Here is an 18,798-nt window from a genome sequence, read left to right as displayed (position 1 = left end):
ACCCTCTGAACAGACAGGTGGTATAGTCACTGTAGAAATTCAGGACAGGGATGTAGCAGGTGATGGCGATTCATGGATTCAGAGTGGGCTAGGGACTCCACTTCCTTGTTAGTGTATTTCTGAGCTGCTCACCAGCAAACCTCACCCATAAGCTTAGGTCAGGATCATCTGCCCTTGGGATGCCATACAGCCTGGTTTCAGAAGCGGAACAATCATGCTAATTAAAATGTCATGTTCTGGCCTACAGCAGACAACAGCTGGTTTTAGATTAAGAAATCTTTTTAAAGAAATCACATCTTACTAGCCTATAGTAAAGACGAACTTGAACTGGCCCTGGCCCAAGTGCACACTGAGCCACTGGCTTTGCCCCCAGGGACTTAACTGGGCTGGGCCTGCTTGGAATGCCAGGGCTGGAAATACTTTTTTATTTTGCTGATTAACATTACATAGTTGTTAAAATGTTTGTCTCATGTATTTTACCAACCCTCACACATTTAGGTATAAACCTCTTTTTCTGGAAGAATTAAAGAGGAAAACAGCAACTTTCGTTGTCAGAATCTTGTGTTCTTTCCTGCCAGTGATGCTCTGCTGTATCTTTTTTTTTTTTTTTTTTTTTTGAGACAGAGTCTCGCTCTTGTCTCCCAGGCTGGAGTGCGATAGCGTGATTCCGGCTCACTGCATCCTCCGCCTCCCAGGTTCAAGCGATTCTCCTGCCTCAGCCTCCCAAGTAGCTGGGACTACAGGCGCCTGCCACCACGTACGGCTAATTTGTTTGTGTTTTTAGTAGCGGCAGGGTTTCACCGTGTTGGCCAGGCTGGTCTCAAACTCCTGACCTCAGGTGCTCCACATACCTTGGCCTCCCAAAGTGCTGGGATTACAGGCATGAACCCCCACGCTCAGCTGCTGTATCCTTTCTTTACTCAGTGTCATCGAGTTCAAAGTTCTAACCACCCTGGTTTCTCTGCCACAGCCTCATCTACTTCCAGCTGGGCTTTGAACTCATGGTTTTTAAGTGCTGGTTTCTCTGCTGCCTTTGGAAAAAGGTGACCATCATGCCGGTCTGTGCTGACGCAGACTGGGAGCTGGAAGAGACAAACTCTCTCTTGGCTCTCATTGGCCGCAGGTGTAGCTAATAACCCTGTGATCCCAGCTTCCTTCTCGGATGATAGCCTCTGACAGGGACCATGCCAGGAGGAAACTAGAGCATCTTTATCACTGAAAGAGAGCACGTTTCTATCCACAGGTTCTGAAGTTGATTTGGGGTTAAAATCCAAGAACCTTTGATGGTTTTCAGCCAAGATAGTAATCAGACAGTAGATGAAGCAGAGACTGGGTTTGGGAAGTGGTGGGGTTCTCGGAAGGCTCTTCGTAGCTCTGCAGTTAGAGCCTGTGAGGACCCAGCTGATAGGATAAAGGCTTTGGGTATTGCAGACTTCCCATCAGCCACCCATCCTGAGCCTGCTGTGTTTCCTTTGCTTTGTAGCTCCTTTGGGGGTATGCTGCTTTTTCCATTTCTCTTGGCTCAGGTACTCTTCCATTGCAGCAAGAGAAGCCACAATGGGCTGTTCCCCAAGCAGCCCTGGCACGGAGAGGCAGAGTAGAGAATGCTAAACTGGCCCCATACCTCTTCCAGCCACTTCCTGAGGAGCAGTTCTGGCAGGAGTGTTAACCATATTGGCAGCAGCTTCCATCCAGAGAGACTTTGAAAGCAACTTGAGCTTTCCACTGCAGGGCCTGGAGGCATATGAAACCTGTGGGGCCTGCCCCTACTCACCTCACCCCTGAGCTCTGTCCAAGCCCTGGAGCTCCTATCCTCGGCTTGTGTTTGGTACTCACCCACTTTCTACTTCTGAGTAGAATCAAGGGCAGCATTTGGTCCCTTTATGCCAGCCATGCATCATCTGTGAACAGGCCTTATTGAGCTTATCTTGGCAGAGGAAAGTCAGGCAGGCAAGACCCACTCTAAATTTTAATGTTTTCCCCTCATTTTAGGGTAGGAGCTGTGAGTTCATTTGAAGACTGGGTGAGGGCATTGTAAGCTCAAGCCACAGCCTCTCTTCCACCTCCATGAAATGGACTGTTAGGGATCCCCAGCTTCCCCACATTTCCTGGGAGGGTGTGTGGGTCTGTACAGGCAACCTCGTGTCATTCTTTCGATCTCTGGCTCACCATTGCTGGCAACAGTGGGAAGATAATCAGAGAAAGTTTGGCTCCCTCTCCTAAGTTTCCAGGCCTCTTTCCTTTTCAAGAAATAGTTGAGTCACCAGCATCTGTATCTGGCATTTTGTTTCTTCACATTTGCAACCATTTTAGGGTAGAGCTTTTTATTTTTAAACAGAGTCTCACTCTGTCCCATCGGCTGGAGTGCAGAGCTGTGATCATGGCTTGCTGCAGCCTCAAACTCCTGGGCTCAAGCAATCTTCCCATCTCAGCCTTCCAAGTATCTGAAACTAAAAGCATGCACCACCGTACCTAGCTTATTTTTTTTGTAGAGACAGGGCCTCACTATGTTGCTTAGGCTGGTCTCTAACTCCTGGGCTCAAGTGATCCTCCTGCCTCAGCATCCCAAAGTGTTGGGATTACAGGTGTGAACCACTATGCCTGGCCTAGGATAACGCTTTTTCCTTTCTTCTGCTCTCCACTGGTTGGACCACTGGCTGCGTCTCTTCCCACTCTCCCTGAAAGGCACAGAACTATCAGACAGAAGACGAGGTAGTTCTCAAGAGGTACCAGGCAGCTATGTCTGCTAGAGGCTTCCTTAGCAAAGCCCCATCTTGTCTACAACCTCTCAGGAACTGCAGGCGGGGTGGGAGCGGCTGACAAAGCAGGGATCCATATGTCTTAGACCAAAGCCACCAGTCAGGCCTTGCCACCATATAGAACCTTCCCTTTGGAATATATTTATTTGGACTTTTACTTATAGCTGCAAACATACCATTGGCTACTATACCCAAGCATCAACTCAAGGAACATTTGGTTTTCTGGTGAGTACAGCTGAAGAACAACCAACTAGTTACTAATCCAGTTGAGGGAAGAGAACATTTATTCAGTCATTCTGTTATTCCTACTATTCATTTTCTCACGAAGATATAGTCTTCGGCCAGGCATGGTGGCTCATGCCTGTAATCCCAGCACTTTGGGAGGCCGAGGTGGGCGGATCATGAGGTCAGGAGATTGAGACCCTCCTGGCTAACACAGTGAAACCCCGTCTCTACTAAAAATACAAAAAACTAGCCGGGCATAGTGGCGGGCTCCTGTAGTCCCAGTTACTCAGGAGGCTGAGGCAGGAGAATGGCATGAACCCGGGAGGCAGAGCTTACAGTGAGCCAAGATCGCACCACTGCACTCCAGCCTGGGCAACAGAGCAAGACTCCATCTCAAAAAAAAAAAAAAAAAAAAAAAATGTAGTCTTTGCCAGGCAGTGTGGTAGGCCCAGGAGATACAGGAATTAGAGCTGACTAAGACAGTGTCCCTACCCTGTTCTTGAGCTCCAGTCCTAGTGGGAGTTCTTGAGCTTGGTAAGATGGTATGAGTCCATCAGTGGCCCAGGACTCTAAGCATGTATGTTTTAGTCCCAGCTATAAATGAGGATTCCATTAACCCCATCTTCTCCAATGTATGGAGGATGCAAGAAGCTTTAAAATGTCCTTTTCTCACAGTGTCTTCCCTTGACCATGCCTTAGTTTCCTCAGCCAGAAATTGGAGATAGCAAGAGCACTTATGCCTGAGTTGGTGAGATGGAATGATGTATCAGATCTCTTCCCCTTTTATTAACCGGATCGTTTACCAGATTGTACCTGGTGATGCTGCTAGCCAGCCCTCTTCCGGCCCCTATTTCTGCTTACCCTGTTACCAGAGAGCCCAGGGGTCTGGATCCTATCTGGCCCCGTCAGGGTGGATTACCAAATGAGCAGTTCTTTTGCCCCAGTCCCTTTCCTGTGCTATAAATAAGCCCCATGTTTATTTTCTTACGTTATTGAAATGAGCACTTGTGATTTGGGCCTCTTTTGAGGAGTCCGGAGAGCGTCCATCCGGTGCCTGGTGAGGGCCCTGCATGGCTGGCTGCTGTCTGAAGCTATTTGGAGTCCTCTCCCTGTGTTTTCTGTGTGGCTTAATTTCAATAGAAAAGGCTGTATGCAGCCCTGTATCTGCTGATTTTCAGGTTTCAACTTTCTGCCAGCATCACTGCCTGCTTAGAAGTAAAGTTATGTTTCTCATTAAGGGGATAACAGCCACAATTGAGGTAATTAACTAAAATTGTACATTGGTGGCAGCAGCTCCTATAGGATTTCCAATAGTCTTTCTCTAGTAGATCCTTGGGGGCTCACCTTGATCTCCTGTCTTCTGTCTACCCTGCACCAAAATACCTTGTCCTGTTTTCCAGATATAGTTTCAATAATTTTTTTTCCTAACAGCCTTTTTGTCACCAGTTGGTTTGATATCTTACAACTTGGCCAAATGAGGGTTCCATTAACTCCATCTTGTCCAAAGCATGGAGGATTCAAGGATTTTTTTTTTTTTTTTTCCTCTCTCTCTCTCATAGCACCTTTCAGTTGCCAGTTGTACCCTGGCCCTTCTTTGGAAGTCATAATGATGAATATCCTTTAATAGGAGATTGATGCTCTTTCAACTCTCATGTCATCTGTACCATCTCAATGGAGAGGATGACGTTGGATGAGGTTGGGATAGAAAGGAAACATTTGGAAGTCCACTGCAGTGCTGTGTGGAAGTCTGGGGTTTAGGAAATATTTGGAGGGAGAACTTCCTAAGGAATGATTTTTGGTTCCTTTAGGCCTTAACAACACACCAAAAGTATCCTGTGAGACTATAAGCAGGACACAACATTGTTTCTCGCCTTGGGCTGTGACTATTATCTACTTCTCAGTACAGATTACTTTGGTTAAATCACTCAGTAAAGAAATCTTTTCGTGCCCACAATCTGAACCTGAAGGCTATTACTGAAGAGAATTGTATCTGGCACCAAAATGTACTTTACTTTCAGAGAAAGAACCAAGAGAAGGTAAATTTTCACTCATGTTTTTAAGTCTATTGTCTTTAAAAGATTATTTTCCCTTAAAAAGTAAAAAACCTAATATGATGGTTTCCTTCCATCAACAAATACTTATTGAGCAGTTATTGTGTGCCAGATACTGTTTTTGGTGTGAGGATATGGCACGGAACAAAACAATATACCTACTTTCTCAAGCTTACATTCTAATGAGGAAGATAACCAAAACAAGTAACTGAATATAATTTCAAATGTCAATAAATGCTGTAAAGAAAATAAAGCAGAGTATTACATGTGGCTAATGACTTGGAGACATTTTAGGTAGGTTGATCAGAGGTGATATTTAAACACAAATGTAAATGTTGAGGTGTAAACCATGAGCACACCAGGCAGAGGGAAGAGCTGGTATAAAGGCCCTCAGGCAGGAACAAGCTCAGCTTATTTTAAGAACAGTAAGAATAATATCTGAAGCGTATTGAGTATGGAGAGCATGATAGATGATGATGCCAGAAAGGTAGACCAGTGCCAAATTGTGTTAGGATCATATGGGCCAAAAGGATTCTAGAGTCTTACTATGAGTAAGGATGGGAAGACACTGGATAGTTTTAAGCAAGAGAGTGACATATCTGAATGGCATTTTTAAAAAGGTTATCCCTGCTACTGACTGGACAATAGGCTGTAAGGAGCAAGAGTAGAAGAAAGGAATTCAGCTAGGACGCTATTTTAGGGACCCGAAGTAAGAAATGGTGACCTAAACTAGGATGGTAGCAGCAGAGGTGGTGAGAAGTTATATTGGAAGTAGAGTTTATTGGATGTACTGATGAATTGAATGTAAGAGATGAAAACAAAAGAGGATTTACAGGTAACTCCAAGGTTTTTATCCTGAGTAACTGCATGATACCGTGAGCTGAAATATGTCAGACTGAGCAGGTGAGGGCAAGGAAATGTTGACAGAGAAAAATCAAGAGCTCTACTTTGAACATGTTAAGTTTAAGATGTCTATTGGACATCTAAGGTATAGTGTCATTTAAACAGTTGGTTATCTAGAGCTCAGAGGAAAGGTTATGACTGAAAATAAAGATGGGATTTAAAACCCTAGGACTCAATAAGATTACCCAGAGAATTAGTGTAGTTAGAGAGGTGACAAGGATAGGGGCCCAAGTACTGGGCCCACTCTAACATTTACAGGTAGAGAATAAAAGGAAGAACCAGCAAAGGAGACAAAGTAGTTGCCAGTGAATTAGGAAGAAAACCAGGAAGGTGTCTGTAAGATACCTGTGATAAATTAAAAGTGCATGGTGTAAACCCTAGAGCAACCACTAAAAATCACTTTTAAAAGAGGCAAGGCTAATAAGGCAATACTGGAGATGGAATATCAAAAGTATACTCAATCAAAAAGCAGGAAAAGAAAAGTAAACAAAGGACAAAAGGGACAAATGGAAACAAAGAGCAAGATAGGGTTAAACCCAAACATGTCACCAATTACATTAAATGTAAATGATCTAAACACTATAATTAAAGGGCAGAGATTATCAGGCTGAATTAAGCAGCAAGTGCAATTACATGCTGTCTACAAGGAAAACCCCTATAACAGTTAAGTTTAAAAAGTAAAAGGGTAGAAAAGATATACTATACAAATAATAGTCATGAAAAAGTGAGAGTGCTTGTATCATCAGGGAGCAAGAGGAACATTTCATAATGATAAAGAGGCCCATTCATCAGGAAGACAGAACAAGATAATCCTAAAATGTGTGTGCATTAAATAACAATGCCTCAAAATATATAAAGCAAAAACTAACACTTAAAGAGAAATAGAAAACCCACAATTATATACAGATGTTTCAACACTCCTCTCTTAGTAACTGATATAACAAGTTGATAGAAAAATGTAGATGACCTGAATAACACTGTCAACAACCTTGGCTTAATTGACAGTTATAGAACACTTTGTCTGCTGTAGCTGAATACACACTCTTCTTAAGTGCACATGCAGCATTTACCTCAAATGCGTTACACAAAAATAAGTCTCAGTAATTTTAAAGGAATTGAAAACATTAAAAAGTTATCTGACCACAGTGAAGTTAAATTCTAAATCAGTAACAGATATCTGAGAATATCCCCAGTAGTTGGGAATTAAATAACGTTTCTAAATAATGCGTGGATTAATAAAGACATAAAGGAAATTAGAAAATATTTGGAGTAAAAATGAAAACAGTGTATCAAAATGTGTAGGGTACTTAGAGATTTATAGCCTGAAGAGTTTAAATTAGAAAAAAAGAAAAGTCTGCATTAAGAAACTAGGAAAAAGAGCAAAATAAACTCAAAGTAGGTAGAAAGAATAAAGATAAGAACAGAAATCAGTGGAGTAGAAAATGGAAAACAATGGAAAAAATCAAAAACTGGTTATTTGAAAAAGATTAATAACTGCTCAAGACTTCTAAAGGGAAAAAAAAGAACTAAGATACAAATTAACAGTATCAAGAATCAGAGGGGAACATTGGAACAGGTTCTAAACATATTAGAAGGATAATACATTGCTATGATCTGAATTTTTGTGTGCCTCCCCGCACCCACTCCCCTCCAAATGTATGTGTTGAAACTTAATCCCTGGTGCACTGGTGTTGGCAGGTGTGGCATCTGGCCAACTAGGTGACTGACATTTATTAAATGCTGGCCATGTGAGGGATGCCATGCCAGGTTCTTCAGATAAACAGGCAAAGGAGACATCATTTCCGCCTTCAAGGAACTCATTGAATTGATAAACACAAGAGATTAATCAGTTGATAAACACAGGAGATTAATCACAGGAGATGTATCAGTACAACTGATATGCATAAGGCAGTGCATGACAAAGGGCAAATTGCACACATTCTCCACTGTGGAAGGACAGTAGGATTTCTACTGACTTGGTCAAGGAGGTACCACTTGAAGGGGCTGTGAAGAGTTAATGCATGAAGATGGGCATTAGGTGGACAGGGGTGTGTTGACCAATAACCCTCCTGAACATAATTGCAAAATCCTTAACAAACAAAGATGCACGCTGGGGCAGGCATTCGACCTGAGGGAAGTGAAAGGAAACAAGAAGATGGGAAAATATAAAGGATGTCCTAAGTTTTCAGGAGCACAGAGCCCAGGCTGGGGAATTAGAAACAACAAGGTTGAACAGGATTTGAGGGCTGCATGAAAGAGCTGGAACTCCAGTCTGTAGGCTGTGTGAAGGTTTTCAGGTTAATGTGCTGGTAAAGAATGGATCAGAGCTGGGTTTTGGCATCCCTATTGTTGATGGAGTGGACCAGGGAGAGACTGGGAATGAGATGTAGCCACTTAACAGTAGCCTGGGTAGAAAGTGAAAGGGCGCTGAACCAGAATGGCTGCTGGCAATGCTGAGACCCTTTTGGATATGGGGATGGGAAAAGGAGCCCCCTGTCCATTTCTGTGCCTTCCCCTCACCCCGATAACACATACCAGCCACACTGCTTGTTGTGTGCCCTCCCTTCATATACTGAAGCCCTAACCCCCAATGTAACTGCATTTGCAGATAGTGCTTTTAAAGAGATAATAAAGGTTAAGTCAGGTCATAAGTGTGGAACCCTACTCCAATAAGCCTGGTGTCCTTAAAAGACGAAGGGGAACCAGACCTGTCTACGTGTGTGCACAGAGCAAGGGCTACGTGAGGACACAGTGAGAAGGCAGTCTTCTATTAACATAAGCCAGAAAGAGGCTAGAAACCAGATTTGCCAGCACCTTGATCATGGACTTCCGGCCTCCAGAACTAGGAGAAAATAAATGTCTGTTAGCCACCCACTGTGTGGTATTTTGTTATGGCAGCCCAAGCAGATTAATACACTACTCTCCCCCAGGTCCCTTACTGCCTCCCCACCCCGCCAATCTGATAGACATAATATCGGACGTTCCCAGTGCTCCATAGTATGGTGTCACTTTTGTGAAGCAGTTATCTGATGTTTGGCGCCTGCCCTTAGCCCCTTGGATGGAAGTCAACCCCTTTGGCCTTCCCAGCCTCCAGTGTGCATGATTCCCCCACTGTGCAACTCTCCACTATTTTCAAATATTTTAACTTTTGGACTTTGTAACCACCTGATGAGATAAGCAGGAAACAGTTGGTTATCCCCATTTTACAGATGAAAAAATTGAAAATGAAAGCATTTTTGTGGCTTGCCAAAAGTAACAGAGGTAAGTTGCAAAGTCAGTTCTGAAACTCAGGTCTCCTGTCTCTCGCTTCACCACGTGGGTTCCTGGCCAGTGCTCTCCCATGCTTTTATCTGGAGAGTACTTTCTGTCTATACCTATCTTGGAGAAGAGCTATGGTTTGCCTTGTGTTTCATCCTTCCTTAGGCTTTTATCCCCTTCTCCTGTCCTCTCAACACAAACACACACACACATGCACACTCATTTATTTTCATTCTTTCCCAGGATGTAGCTTGGCCCTACTATCATAGCCACAGGGAGCCCCTTCCTTTCCCGAAGAGCCTGGAAATTACAGAGGTACACTGTGGGTAGAGGACAGAGAAGGGATGGAGAGGGGGCTTGTGATGCAACCAAAGGAGAAATCCCAGGAGGCAGGGCAAGAACACTGTGTCCTCTGCACATCTAAGAACCACCTCCTGACTGGGGTTCCAGGCAGATCTCATGCAGGCACTACAGTGGGTTTTCTCCCAACTAGTTAAGGCAACACCTTAACACATGGTGTACACATGCTCATAAACTGAAGCTCCCTGTGGAGGTTTGCCCTTCCTCAAGCCTGTTGGTCTGTGTTGAGCTTAAAAAAAAAAAAAAAAAAAAAAAAAACTCTGTTTGGAATCACACAGAATTCCTGGGAAAATTTCAACTCTCACACCCCATTGTCTTCTGGCACTAACTTGCATCTTCTCACTTGTGCACACAGACAGTTTGCAGTCAGCCCTATTTTGGGGAACTGGCTATTTGTGGAGAGCCTATTGTTCCTTAGCTGCTGAGCATGCAAGTCTAGACTTGTGGAAGGAGAAGTACCACCACCACTCCACATCCTGCTCGCCAGATTGAGGATTCTGCTGTCACATGGCCCAACCAGCTTGTGGAGCCCTGGGGTTGGCTCTGTTGCCTGTAGCAAGACCTGGGACAATGGGATTGGTGATGAGCTGAAGGCAAGAGTGGTTTTTGCTGGGGTTGGCACCAAGGCAGGAACGGAGCTGTCTTCAGCCAGTCGCTGAAGCTGGAGTTGAGAGAGTAGAGGGCTTAAGGGCATGAGGATTATCCAGGGATGCTGGAGCCCAGGGACAAGTGGAGAAGCTTCCAGATGCACACTCTTGGACACAGGACCTCTTGCGCCATCTTGGGGAGCTGGCCTGGTGCTGACCCGGTGCTGGTCCAACCCCGGCAACACTAAATAAAGAGGGCAGGTTTACTGCTGTGGCCACAGCTCATCATGAATGCACGTGAACCCTGGAGGAATGGGGTGGATGGGGTTCATGGTCAAGCAGAGGCACTGACACTCCCGGAAGATCTCTAGTGGGCTGAGTCAGCTTCCAGCTCTCTCTAAAACGAACCCCTGAGTGTCCTCTGACCTCCCTCCTCCCACCCTTAATCAAAACAGAGCATCTTATTATTCTCACCTTCCCATTCATTCACCCAGTTACCTGACGTTCTTATTCTCTCAGGCATTCAGATGTGAACACAGCCTGTCTTCTCTTTGAAGAGCCTTTCAGGGACGTGAGGAAGTCAGGTGGATAAATAGATAACTTATACGTATTATGTGCCGTCATAGTATTATGACACAAACAGTTTTGTGGAGGCACAGAAGGGCAGATGTTGACCTAGGGGTGGAAGTTGAGGTGAGGGCGTGGGCTTAGGAAAGAGCTTCACAGAGGGTGCTATCATTTGGAGGATACACTGCAGAGTGGCTGGGTGCATTGGAGGGGATCTAGGGAGCAGATAGAGGCAGTCTACGAAGAGATAGCAAGTCCAGTGGTGTGACCAGGTGAAAGGGCCTAGATGGCTTGGGGAACAATGAGCTGTGCTGGGCGGTCAGACAGTGAAGGGCTGAGCCATAGTCCACAGCCAGAGGAGGCCCTGCCGGCCCTGACCTTGTCCTTGTCCTCCCCGGAGACCACTAAGGCACAGGTCCCAGGGGTGGGCTACCTGCGTCCCCCGTGATGCCTAAGTCACCCATCAGGCCAGTCTTCCTCTTCAGCAGTGGCACTCATCTGGACCCTGCGGGATTTGGGGAGTGCTCAGCTCCCACAGGAAGAAGCAGGGGCGTGAGGTAGAGACAGCACCCCGTGGCTTCACATGTGGTTTGCACATGGCTTTTCTCCCTTTCTGCTTCAATTCCCGCCCTGTGACTTGGCAGTGATTTGGTGTGGAGCGTCCAAGTGCTGCCATGACCCTAAGCCCTAATATAGGACAGGTGTCATTTTTGGACAGGTGTCATTTTTTTAAAAAACAAGGTCCCAGTCCAGGTCAACCTAAAACCCAGTTGGGTCTATACTGAATGTGAATGCACTGGCACAGGTATCAAATCTGAGATGTGGTTCCAAGAGAATAATGTTCAAATAGTTGGAAAGAGAGGATGAAAAGGAGCTTGTTGTTGTTGTTTTATCAGACTCACCGCTGGGAGCTGGAGGGAGATGTCATTCTCTGGGAGTAATCATTGTCCCTTATATCACTATGCCACGTCGGCTTACAAAGCCCATGCATGGACATTGTCCATTTAATCCTCCCCACACATTGGTAAGCCAAGCAGGGACAGGTCTTATTTCTATCCTTCAGATGTGAGAACTGAGAGTCGGCTGGTTTGGTCAACAAAAATGACTCCCTGTCCACACAGTGGTCCCCTGGAGGCTGACTGCCTCTTCCTGAGTCACCTTCATGCTGGAAAGCAAGGAAACACCTATTCCGCAGTAGAACCTGTGTTCCTTCTGCTTCATAGTTTGTCTTCAGAGATTCGCTTTAAAAGTTGTCTGGCCATACCTCCCGGAAGGACAGTTCCCCTGGCCACTCAGTAGCAGAGCCAGAACTGGGACCCGCCTCTCCTGGAGGTCCCCCACCCTGTGCTCCTGGTGCCAAGCAGCCTGGACCTCCACGCTGTGGCCCTCTCCTGCTTTCAGAACAACCCTGGGAACAGAACGGTACTCAGTGGCACCGAGGGGCTGGCAGTGCTGGTTGTGAAGACTTCACTGCAGCGTCTGTGCCAAGCACACCCCAGATGCAGGGGAGGCAGAGAGCTGCTGCTGCAACCCTTTGGGCTGCCTGAGAAGTGGGCTGTAGTACCCCCTGCCCCCTTCTAGCTTCCCTCGGTGCAGACAGGTCCTCTGGGACAAGGGGGCTGGGTATGTCCAGACCTTCACAGGCCCATGCACCCCTTCTTTGTGCAGGAGCATCAGCCGGCCACCTGTTGTTCATCTAGCCCTGGTAATCCCTTCTGTACTGTGTCAGCAGTTCAAAAGGGCACTGTTAGTATTTTTTGCCGACTTCAATTAACGTGAGATTTCAGAGGTCCCTCTGATCACATTTCATCTGTCACAAGTCAGGAACAGAACAGACAGATTCCAGTTGAGAGGAGGCAGGAGAAGGAGTTTATTGCAAATAACAGCAACCAAACAGTTTGGGCTGGGCCAGCAAAGGGTGTTCTGGGAGCGCCCAGCTGCCTCTGCACTCCATTTTGCCCCGTGCCTGGGCCCCTACGTCTCCTTCCCATCCGTGTTCCTCCTCTCCCAAAAAAGATGTAAGTGCAATAACTTACTTTAAAAGGCAAGAACGTTTCTTTTAATATTTTGCTATAATGTAGTTACATGGTGGTATAGGCAGTAAAACTTTATGGAACCGACCTCTTTTTTTTTTTTTTTTTTTTTTTTTTACATTTTTCTAGATTTTTACTGTATTTTTAATATATATTTTTAATATTCCACCCCAGGCCATTAAGCTAAAGGAAAAGTTGCATTTATACAGGGTTAAAATATCTTACAATGAGAACAATAAGTATCGGTTGAGGTTCATGTTCCTTCTAGCACTCAGCTCTCTTTTTTCAACCACTGCACACCCAAACAGATGATTAGACATTGAAAACTGTCCTTCAAAATCAGTAGTATAAAGGCCTAGCTCTATGTGTGTGAGTGAAGAGGGAAGAAAGGAGAGGCTGAGGTGAGGTGATGGAAGCACCTTTCCTCCCTACAGCATCCTGAAAGAAGTGAAGTGGGATTGATGGGTCTTTGTCACCTTCTTATTTTTTAACTGGATAGTCACAGAATATTATCCTGGGGGCCCGTTTACCAACCATCCTCCCCCAGCTAGGCCTGTTTGCCTTTGCACCTGACAGTCAGGGCCATGAAACAGACCAGGAACCCCCACGTGTCTTTCGGGTTCTCAAAGATGGCCCCCCACTGTCTAGCCCAGGGAGGGAATGACTGCATAAGCAGGGTACATAAAAGTGTACGTTTCGTGGAAACGTCCCTCTTGTCTGCCCAGCCGAAATGACGGGAGATGGGGCATGGAGCTGGGTCCGGTGTGATCACAGCCGTGTGTGCTGGGCACCCACCCCATACTTGCTGCACCCACCCCATCGCAGTGTCTTTGAGCTAACCTGGCCACAGTGCTTCCCGAAGCTGGAGGCATGGTACTGAGCGCTGAGAATCAAGTATAGTTAAAAGAATTCAAGGAAAGTTCTAAAAGCCCATGTCCTCCAAGTGCTATTTCAGCCTTGGAGACAAGCCTCTCTGTGTGCCCCCCAGAGCCCTCGCTCCCATGCCCCAGGAGTAGTGCTGGCATCTGGAGGGCAGTAGCAGCACCTTAGGGTCGAGCCTTGCCATGCTGAGACCTGTGCCCAGCAGGGACTGGAGGCTGTCAGTGTGGGGAGGCTGCCCGTCCATCTGCTGGCTACCCACGACTTCATTTTTAAGTTGCCATCTCTGTTGAGATCTTAGGCAGATATCCAAAGGAAATCCTCCCTTCTCCTAGCTTATTCGCATAGCAGTGAACCACGTGGCGGATAGATGCTTCTCTCCACCTGCCTTCGTGAGCTGTAGCTCCAGACGGCCTTGGGCAGCTGCCCTGACTTGCTCAGTCATCCTAGGAGCTGACAAGGCAGTGGCCCCCTACTCTGCAGTGCAGAATGCTGGGCCTAGCCACCTGTCTGGGAAGGGACCGGGCCCCAAGGTTCTCTTCTGGAGAACTGAGCTGCTGAGTGAATGCTCATGAGGCACTGGGGAGCTCCGTGCAGCACCGGCCACTCCCGGTGCCACCGACGCCAGGGCCCTCACACCCTCGGTGGCACATCCCAGACTCCTCTCTCAGCTTAGTCTCAGGGCAAATGCAGGTCAGGGCAGTCACTTCTCTACTCTGGGCCAGGGTCTTCTCTGTTGTGAAGGGACTGGACTAAGCAGAGGGTTTCTAAGCTTCCTGCCAACTCGGTGGTCCTATCATACTTAGCGCGGTTAGGTGGACCCCAGGGGCTGGGCCAAGCCGCGGAGGACATGCCTGGGGTATGTGGCTGCCTTTGACGAGATGAACAGGAACGTTTCACATTGGCGTGTTTAATCCTAGCCACTTCCTGGGTGTGTTGGGACAGGCAGCCATAGCCACAGGGCCTTCTAATAGACACCTTTTCTTCTCAAGCTTTTGGGTTGAAATTTGCCTGACTTGGGTCTAGCCTAGCCACAGAGCGGACCCATGGAGGAACTGAGTGCCGGGGGCCCCTCTGGAAGAACCCCCTTAAAGCTCTCGCTCTCCCTCCCTGCCTGCTCTGGAGCTCCCTGTCTGTCCTCCTCTTTGTCCTGATTCCCTCGCTCTCCCTCCTGGCCCACTCTGGAGCTACCTGACTCTCCTCCTTTTTGTCCCGATTCTCTCATGGGTGAGAAAGACCCGGGGTGAAAGTTCCTTCCTCCCCCATCCTTCTTCAGCCATGAACATTTCAGAAGGGAAAGGGGGAGAAATGGGGGAACTGTTCCCAGCCTTAAGTTCTTCCTTTCCCTGGCTAGATTTTGGGGGAGTCTGGGTCATTTCAGCAAACCTCAGAACTAGAAAAAACTTCCCAAAAGTCACTCCAAGATCCTCAAATATTTGAAACACTTAAAGCCAAGCCTCCAAGAACATTTAATTCAATGTCCAGGACCCTTTCACCTCTACAAGCTCAATTTTAGAGCTACGATTCACAAACAGGTCTGACTCTTACTAAGGGAGGCCACAGCCAGACCCTTCCTCAGCCCGGTTTCTAGAGCAGATGAGAACACCAGGCAGGCGGGAGACTGTCACTCCCAACCCCAGAGACCCTCATTCAACAACACCAAGTTTACCCTCAGCCCAACCCAGCAGGCCTTTCTGTGTCGGCGACCCTGAGCCCTACTCCATGACAGGAATCAAGGGAGAAGGTAGGAAAGGCCAGCGCTTCAATGCGGGGGGCTGCCTGCTGGAGGGATCCCCCTGGGGTCTGACAGGCCTGCCTCTGGACGGTTACTGTGTACTCCCAGCTGAGGTGAGGGCTGGGGCTCAGGGCCAGACCCAAGCCGCAGGGGTCAGGCAGGCATGGAGGTCCGCTTCCTGGAGCGGGAAGCCTGGTTTCAGGAGGGCATCCTGCCACCCCTATCTGCAACAGCAAAGCCACACCGAGGAGCCCAGGCCGGGAGCCCTTCGCAGGCTGGAGAGAGGGCAGAGGGTCCCGGTCCCTGTGGAAGAAGTGTAAGGACGGAGCGTGGAAAGCTGTGTGGAGAAGAGCAGCACCCTCCCCAGTGCCTGGAGGGACAGAGCCCCCATCTGCCGTGGAAGGCTCTGGGCAGTGATGACACTGTGACAGATATGGCAGGGAGGACAGTCAGTCTGAGGCCGTGGCAGAGCCTGGAGGCCGAGCACGGCCACGTGTCCTCTAGCAAAGCCTGCACGTGGCTCTTGACCCTCTGCCGCCCGACCCCCGAGCCCTAGCTTGTGTGTTCCGAGTTGTGAGTCCTTCCACGCCGGGACACTGCTGAGCAGCCCCAGGGAGAGGCTAGGGTAGGGCAGGGAAGGGACGCGCCCCTCGGCATCCTCCTGAAGGGACCCTGCCTGGGCTCCGGATGGAGAACAAAGCTGCTTAGACCTCCCCTCTGTACCGGATGCCAGGCAGGCGGGAGAGCGGGAGGACTGCCCGGGCCCCTGCCCACCCGGATGCCTCCCCCTCTCCCAGGACCTTTCCTTCTTCTAGCACCGCGGGAGCCCTTGTGGCATCCGTGTTCTCAGCCTCCCTCAGGTCTGGCTCCTCCCCTATAGTGTCCAGTGAGGGGCTGGCCCACGTCTCCCCTGGGGACTGGCATTGCTAGATGGCAGCAGGGGTCCTCGGCTCCAGCTCCTGTCGTCCTCTGCCCACTCCCTCCAGGTGTATCCAGCCCAGGGGACAGCCAGGATGCAGTCAGCCGGGCTCTGTCAGACTCGCTGCTGTTTGGGGGAAGGTGGAGGCCGTTGCCTTGGCCCCAGCTGGTCGGATTCCATGTGCTTTCAGGGAGAGAAAGATGGGAGGGTAGGAGGCCGGTTCTGCAGGGCAGCCTGTGCTTCAGACACACAGCCACCAGCCTGGTGACCAGGGGATCCCACTAGGAGGGGGAAGGATGGACAAGACTGGGCTGGTGAGGCTGCTGGGTCTGCAGGGAAATCTAACTTTGACTCATGGTCAACTAGGCGGGGCAGAGGAGGTGGCAGGAGGGAGAAAGCGCCTTCAGGTTATCATGGATGCGAAGCCGAAAAACGTGGCCGCTTGGCTTTCTCCACTGCCTGTGGCCAGGAGCAGGGGTCAGGGCCTCAGTGCCAGGAAGGGGCCAGGGGCCTGCTGCCCCCTCCCTCCCAGCAGTCCACGAGGCCTCAGACTTGGGGCGGCTGAAAGTGCTGAGGGTCAGGCCCCTGGCCCAGGCCAGGTTCCTAAGAGGAAAGTCGAGTGGGAGGCTGGGGGCCTGGAAAACAGGGGCGTGGCCCATGGTGTCCCGAGGTGGGGACGGGGCAGGGGTGCCCTGTCATGTGGCCCAGGAGATGGCCGCACTGTGCTCCTTGGCCTTCATGCGGAGGGCCGCGATGCTTGAGGTCTTGCGGTCCGGCTCGCCATTGAGCTCGTAGCCATTGAGGCCTGGGCTGAGGCTGGCTGCTCCAAACAGGCTGCCCATGTGCGTCTGGCCCACGTGACTGCCAGCTCCAGACACACTCAGGAAGTCGGTGACGCTGCTGGCCCCAGAGCCAGGGGGGTGGGCATGAGGGGACATGCAGGCAGGCACCGGGTCGCAGGGGACCACGCAGGCCGGCACTGGTGAGGCAGCCCCGTTGTTGCCGAGCCAGGATGGGTTCTGAATCTGGGAGAGGAAGGGAGAGATGTCACCGGCTGGCGGGCAGGCGCGGTATGGAAGGGGCTCGCCCCTTCCCCCAGAGCACCTCTCCCGTCACTGTCCATCCTCCCCATGAAGCCCCTCGTGAGCATTTAGCCTCATGGACATCCAGATACCCCTGCGGGGGTGGCTTTTACACCTTGGCAACCTCTGTTCCCAGGGCCAGGCTAGCAGCAGAGGGAAATTCAGTCTTCATCAAGGGTCCAGTGGAAGGGTGACACCCCAGCAACCCCCAGCTGGCTTCCTAATTTTAGACTCAGCTGTAGACTTGGCCTCCATCTGCGGATGGCAGCTGTGTCTCATTCACCTCCAGCTCCTCCCCAGGGCCCTCACATCCGCAGGCACCTGAGCAAGGTGAGTGGACCTCAACTCCGAGAACTTTGGCATCACAGATTCCCTTGGGCCCCCACCAGTAGAAGGGAAGGTGGAGGGGTTGGGTAAGGTGGGCGGCAGGGGCCTAAACCTCTCAGAAACCAAGGGTAGTGGCTGAGGTTCCAGGGCCTGAACTAGGAGGCTTCAGAACTAACTCAGGATGGACGGGGCTGCCTCAGGAGTGGACAGCCAGAGCCGAGGCCGGACCTCCTCATGCGAGGAGGGGGCGAGGGCATGAGCAGGGGTGAGCTGGCCATCTTATCTTCCATCGGTGCCACTGGGTTTCCCCTCCCTCCCCAACGTTCACCTGGGGCTCCCATCTTCCTCTGCCCTCTAGGCACGTATAAGGAGGTAGAATTAGGGTGTGGGGGAGATCCGGGAACCTCTCAGCTTATGCACACAGGATTCCTGGTAACCTCAGGTGGGCTTCTGCTGGCCTGCCCTCCTGCATGTGTCTGGAGCACACTCAAAGGAGGCATTTGAAAGCAGGGAGAAGGAGCTCAGCCTCAGTCCCAGAGGGAACCGCATTTCTCTCCGCGGTGCAGGGGAAGGGGGACCAGTTGGCCTCCATCACCCCGTCTCGGAAGAGGTCTGGTCATGCACTATGTGGTGCTGTAGGTGAGGTGGGGGTAGGAGGGGGTGAATAGGGCCCTGTGTTGGTTTCTGCCTCCAGCTGTGCGCTCAGGCAGCAGAGCTCAAAGCCAAGGAGGGAGCTAGAGTTCCATCCTGCGAGGACAGAGGGAGGCTGAGTTTAGGGAGGGAGAGGGGAGAAAGAATGGAAGAACACAGCGCGAGCTCATGCCGATGGCGCCTGTGTGAGACGTCCCATATTCCTCAGCCTCACCTCCAGGCCTGTGCTCTGCCCCCCTGCCCCCCTGCCCCCCTGCCCTATGAATCCCGGGTTGTGGGAGAGCGAATGGAGGGCTGGTCTGGTTGGAGAGTCCAGAGACGATTTGCTAGCACAGAACCTGCTCAGGGAGAAGTAAAGGAGGCAGGGGCGCCCGTGCTACTGGCTGGCTGCTGGGCAGGGCCGGGCTTGGAGCTGAGGCGGAGGTCATGCCAGAATGAGGCCTGAGCAGGGAGGGAGCAGTC

At 49.7% G+C, this 18,798-nt stretch overlaps 1 protein-coding gene across 1 annotated transcript in view; it reads right to left on the bottom strand.

Moving 5' to 3' along the window:
• Positions 1-12,558: 12,558 nt before the first annotated feature.
• ALX4 (ALX homeobox 4) overlaps positions 12,559-18,798 on the bottom strand; it is a 49,282-nt gene continuing 43,042 nt past the window's right edge. Inside the window, exon 4 of the mRNA XM_023215802.2 lies at positions 12,559-17,301. Coding sequence (XP_023071570.1) covers positions 16,972-17,301 — 330 coding nt within the window. The 3' untranslated portion in view covers positions 12,559-16,971. The remainder of the gene's footprint in view (positions 17,302-18,798) is intronic.

This window comes from Piliocolobus tephrosceles, chromosome 13 (assembly GCF_002776525.5).
Source record: "Piliocolobus tephrosceles isolate RC106 chromosome 13, ASM277652v3, whole genome shotgun sequence".
Classification (NCBI taxonomy): domain Eukaryota; kingdom Metazoa; phylum Chordata; class Mammalia; order Primates; family Cercopithecidae; genus Piliocolobus; species Piliocolobus tephrosceles.
Note: the sequence above shows the minus strand (reverse complement) of the source record. Positions and strands in the feature narration are given on the sequence as shown.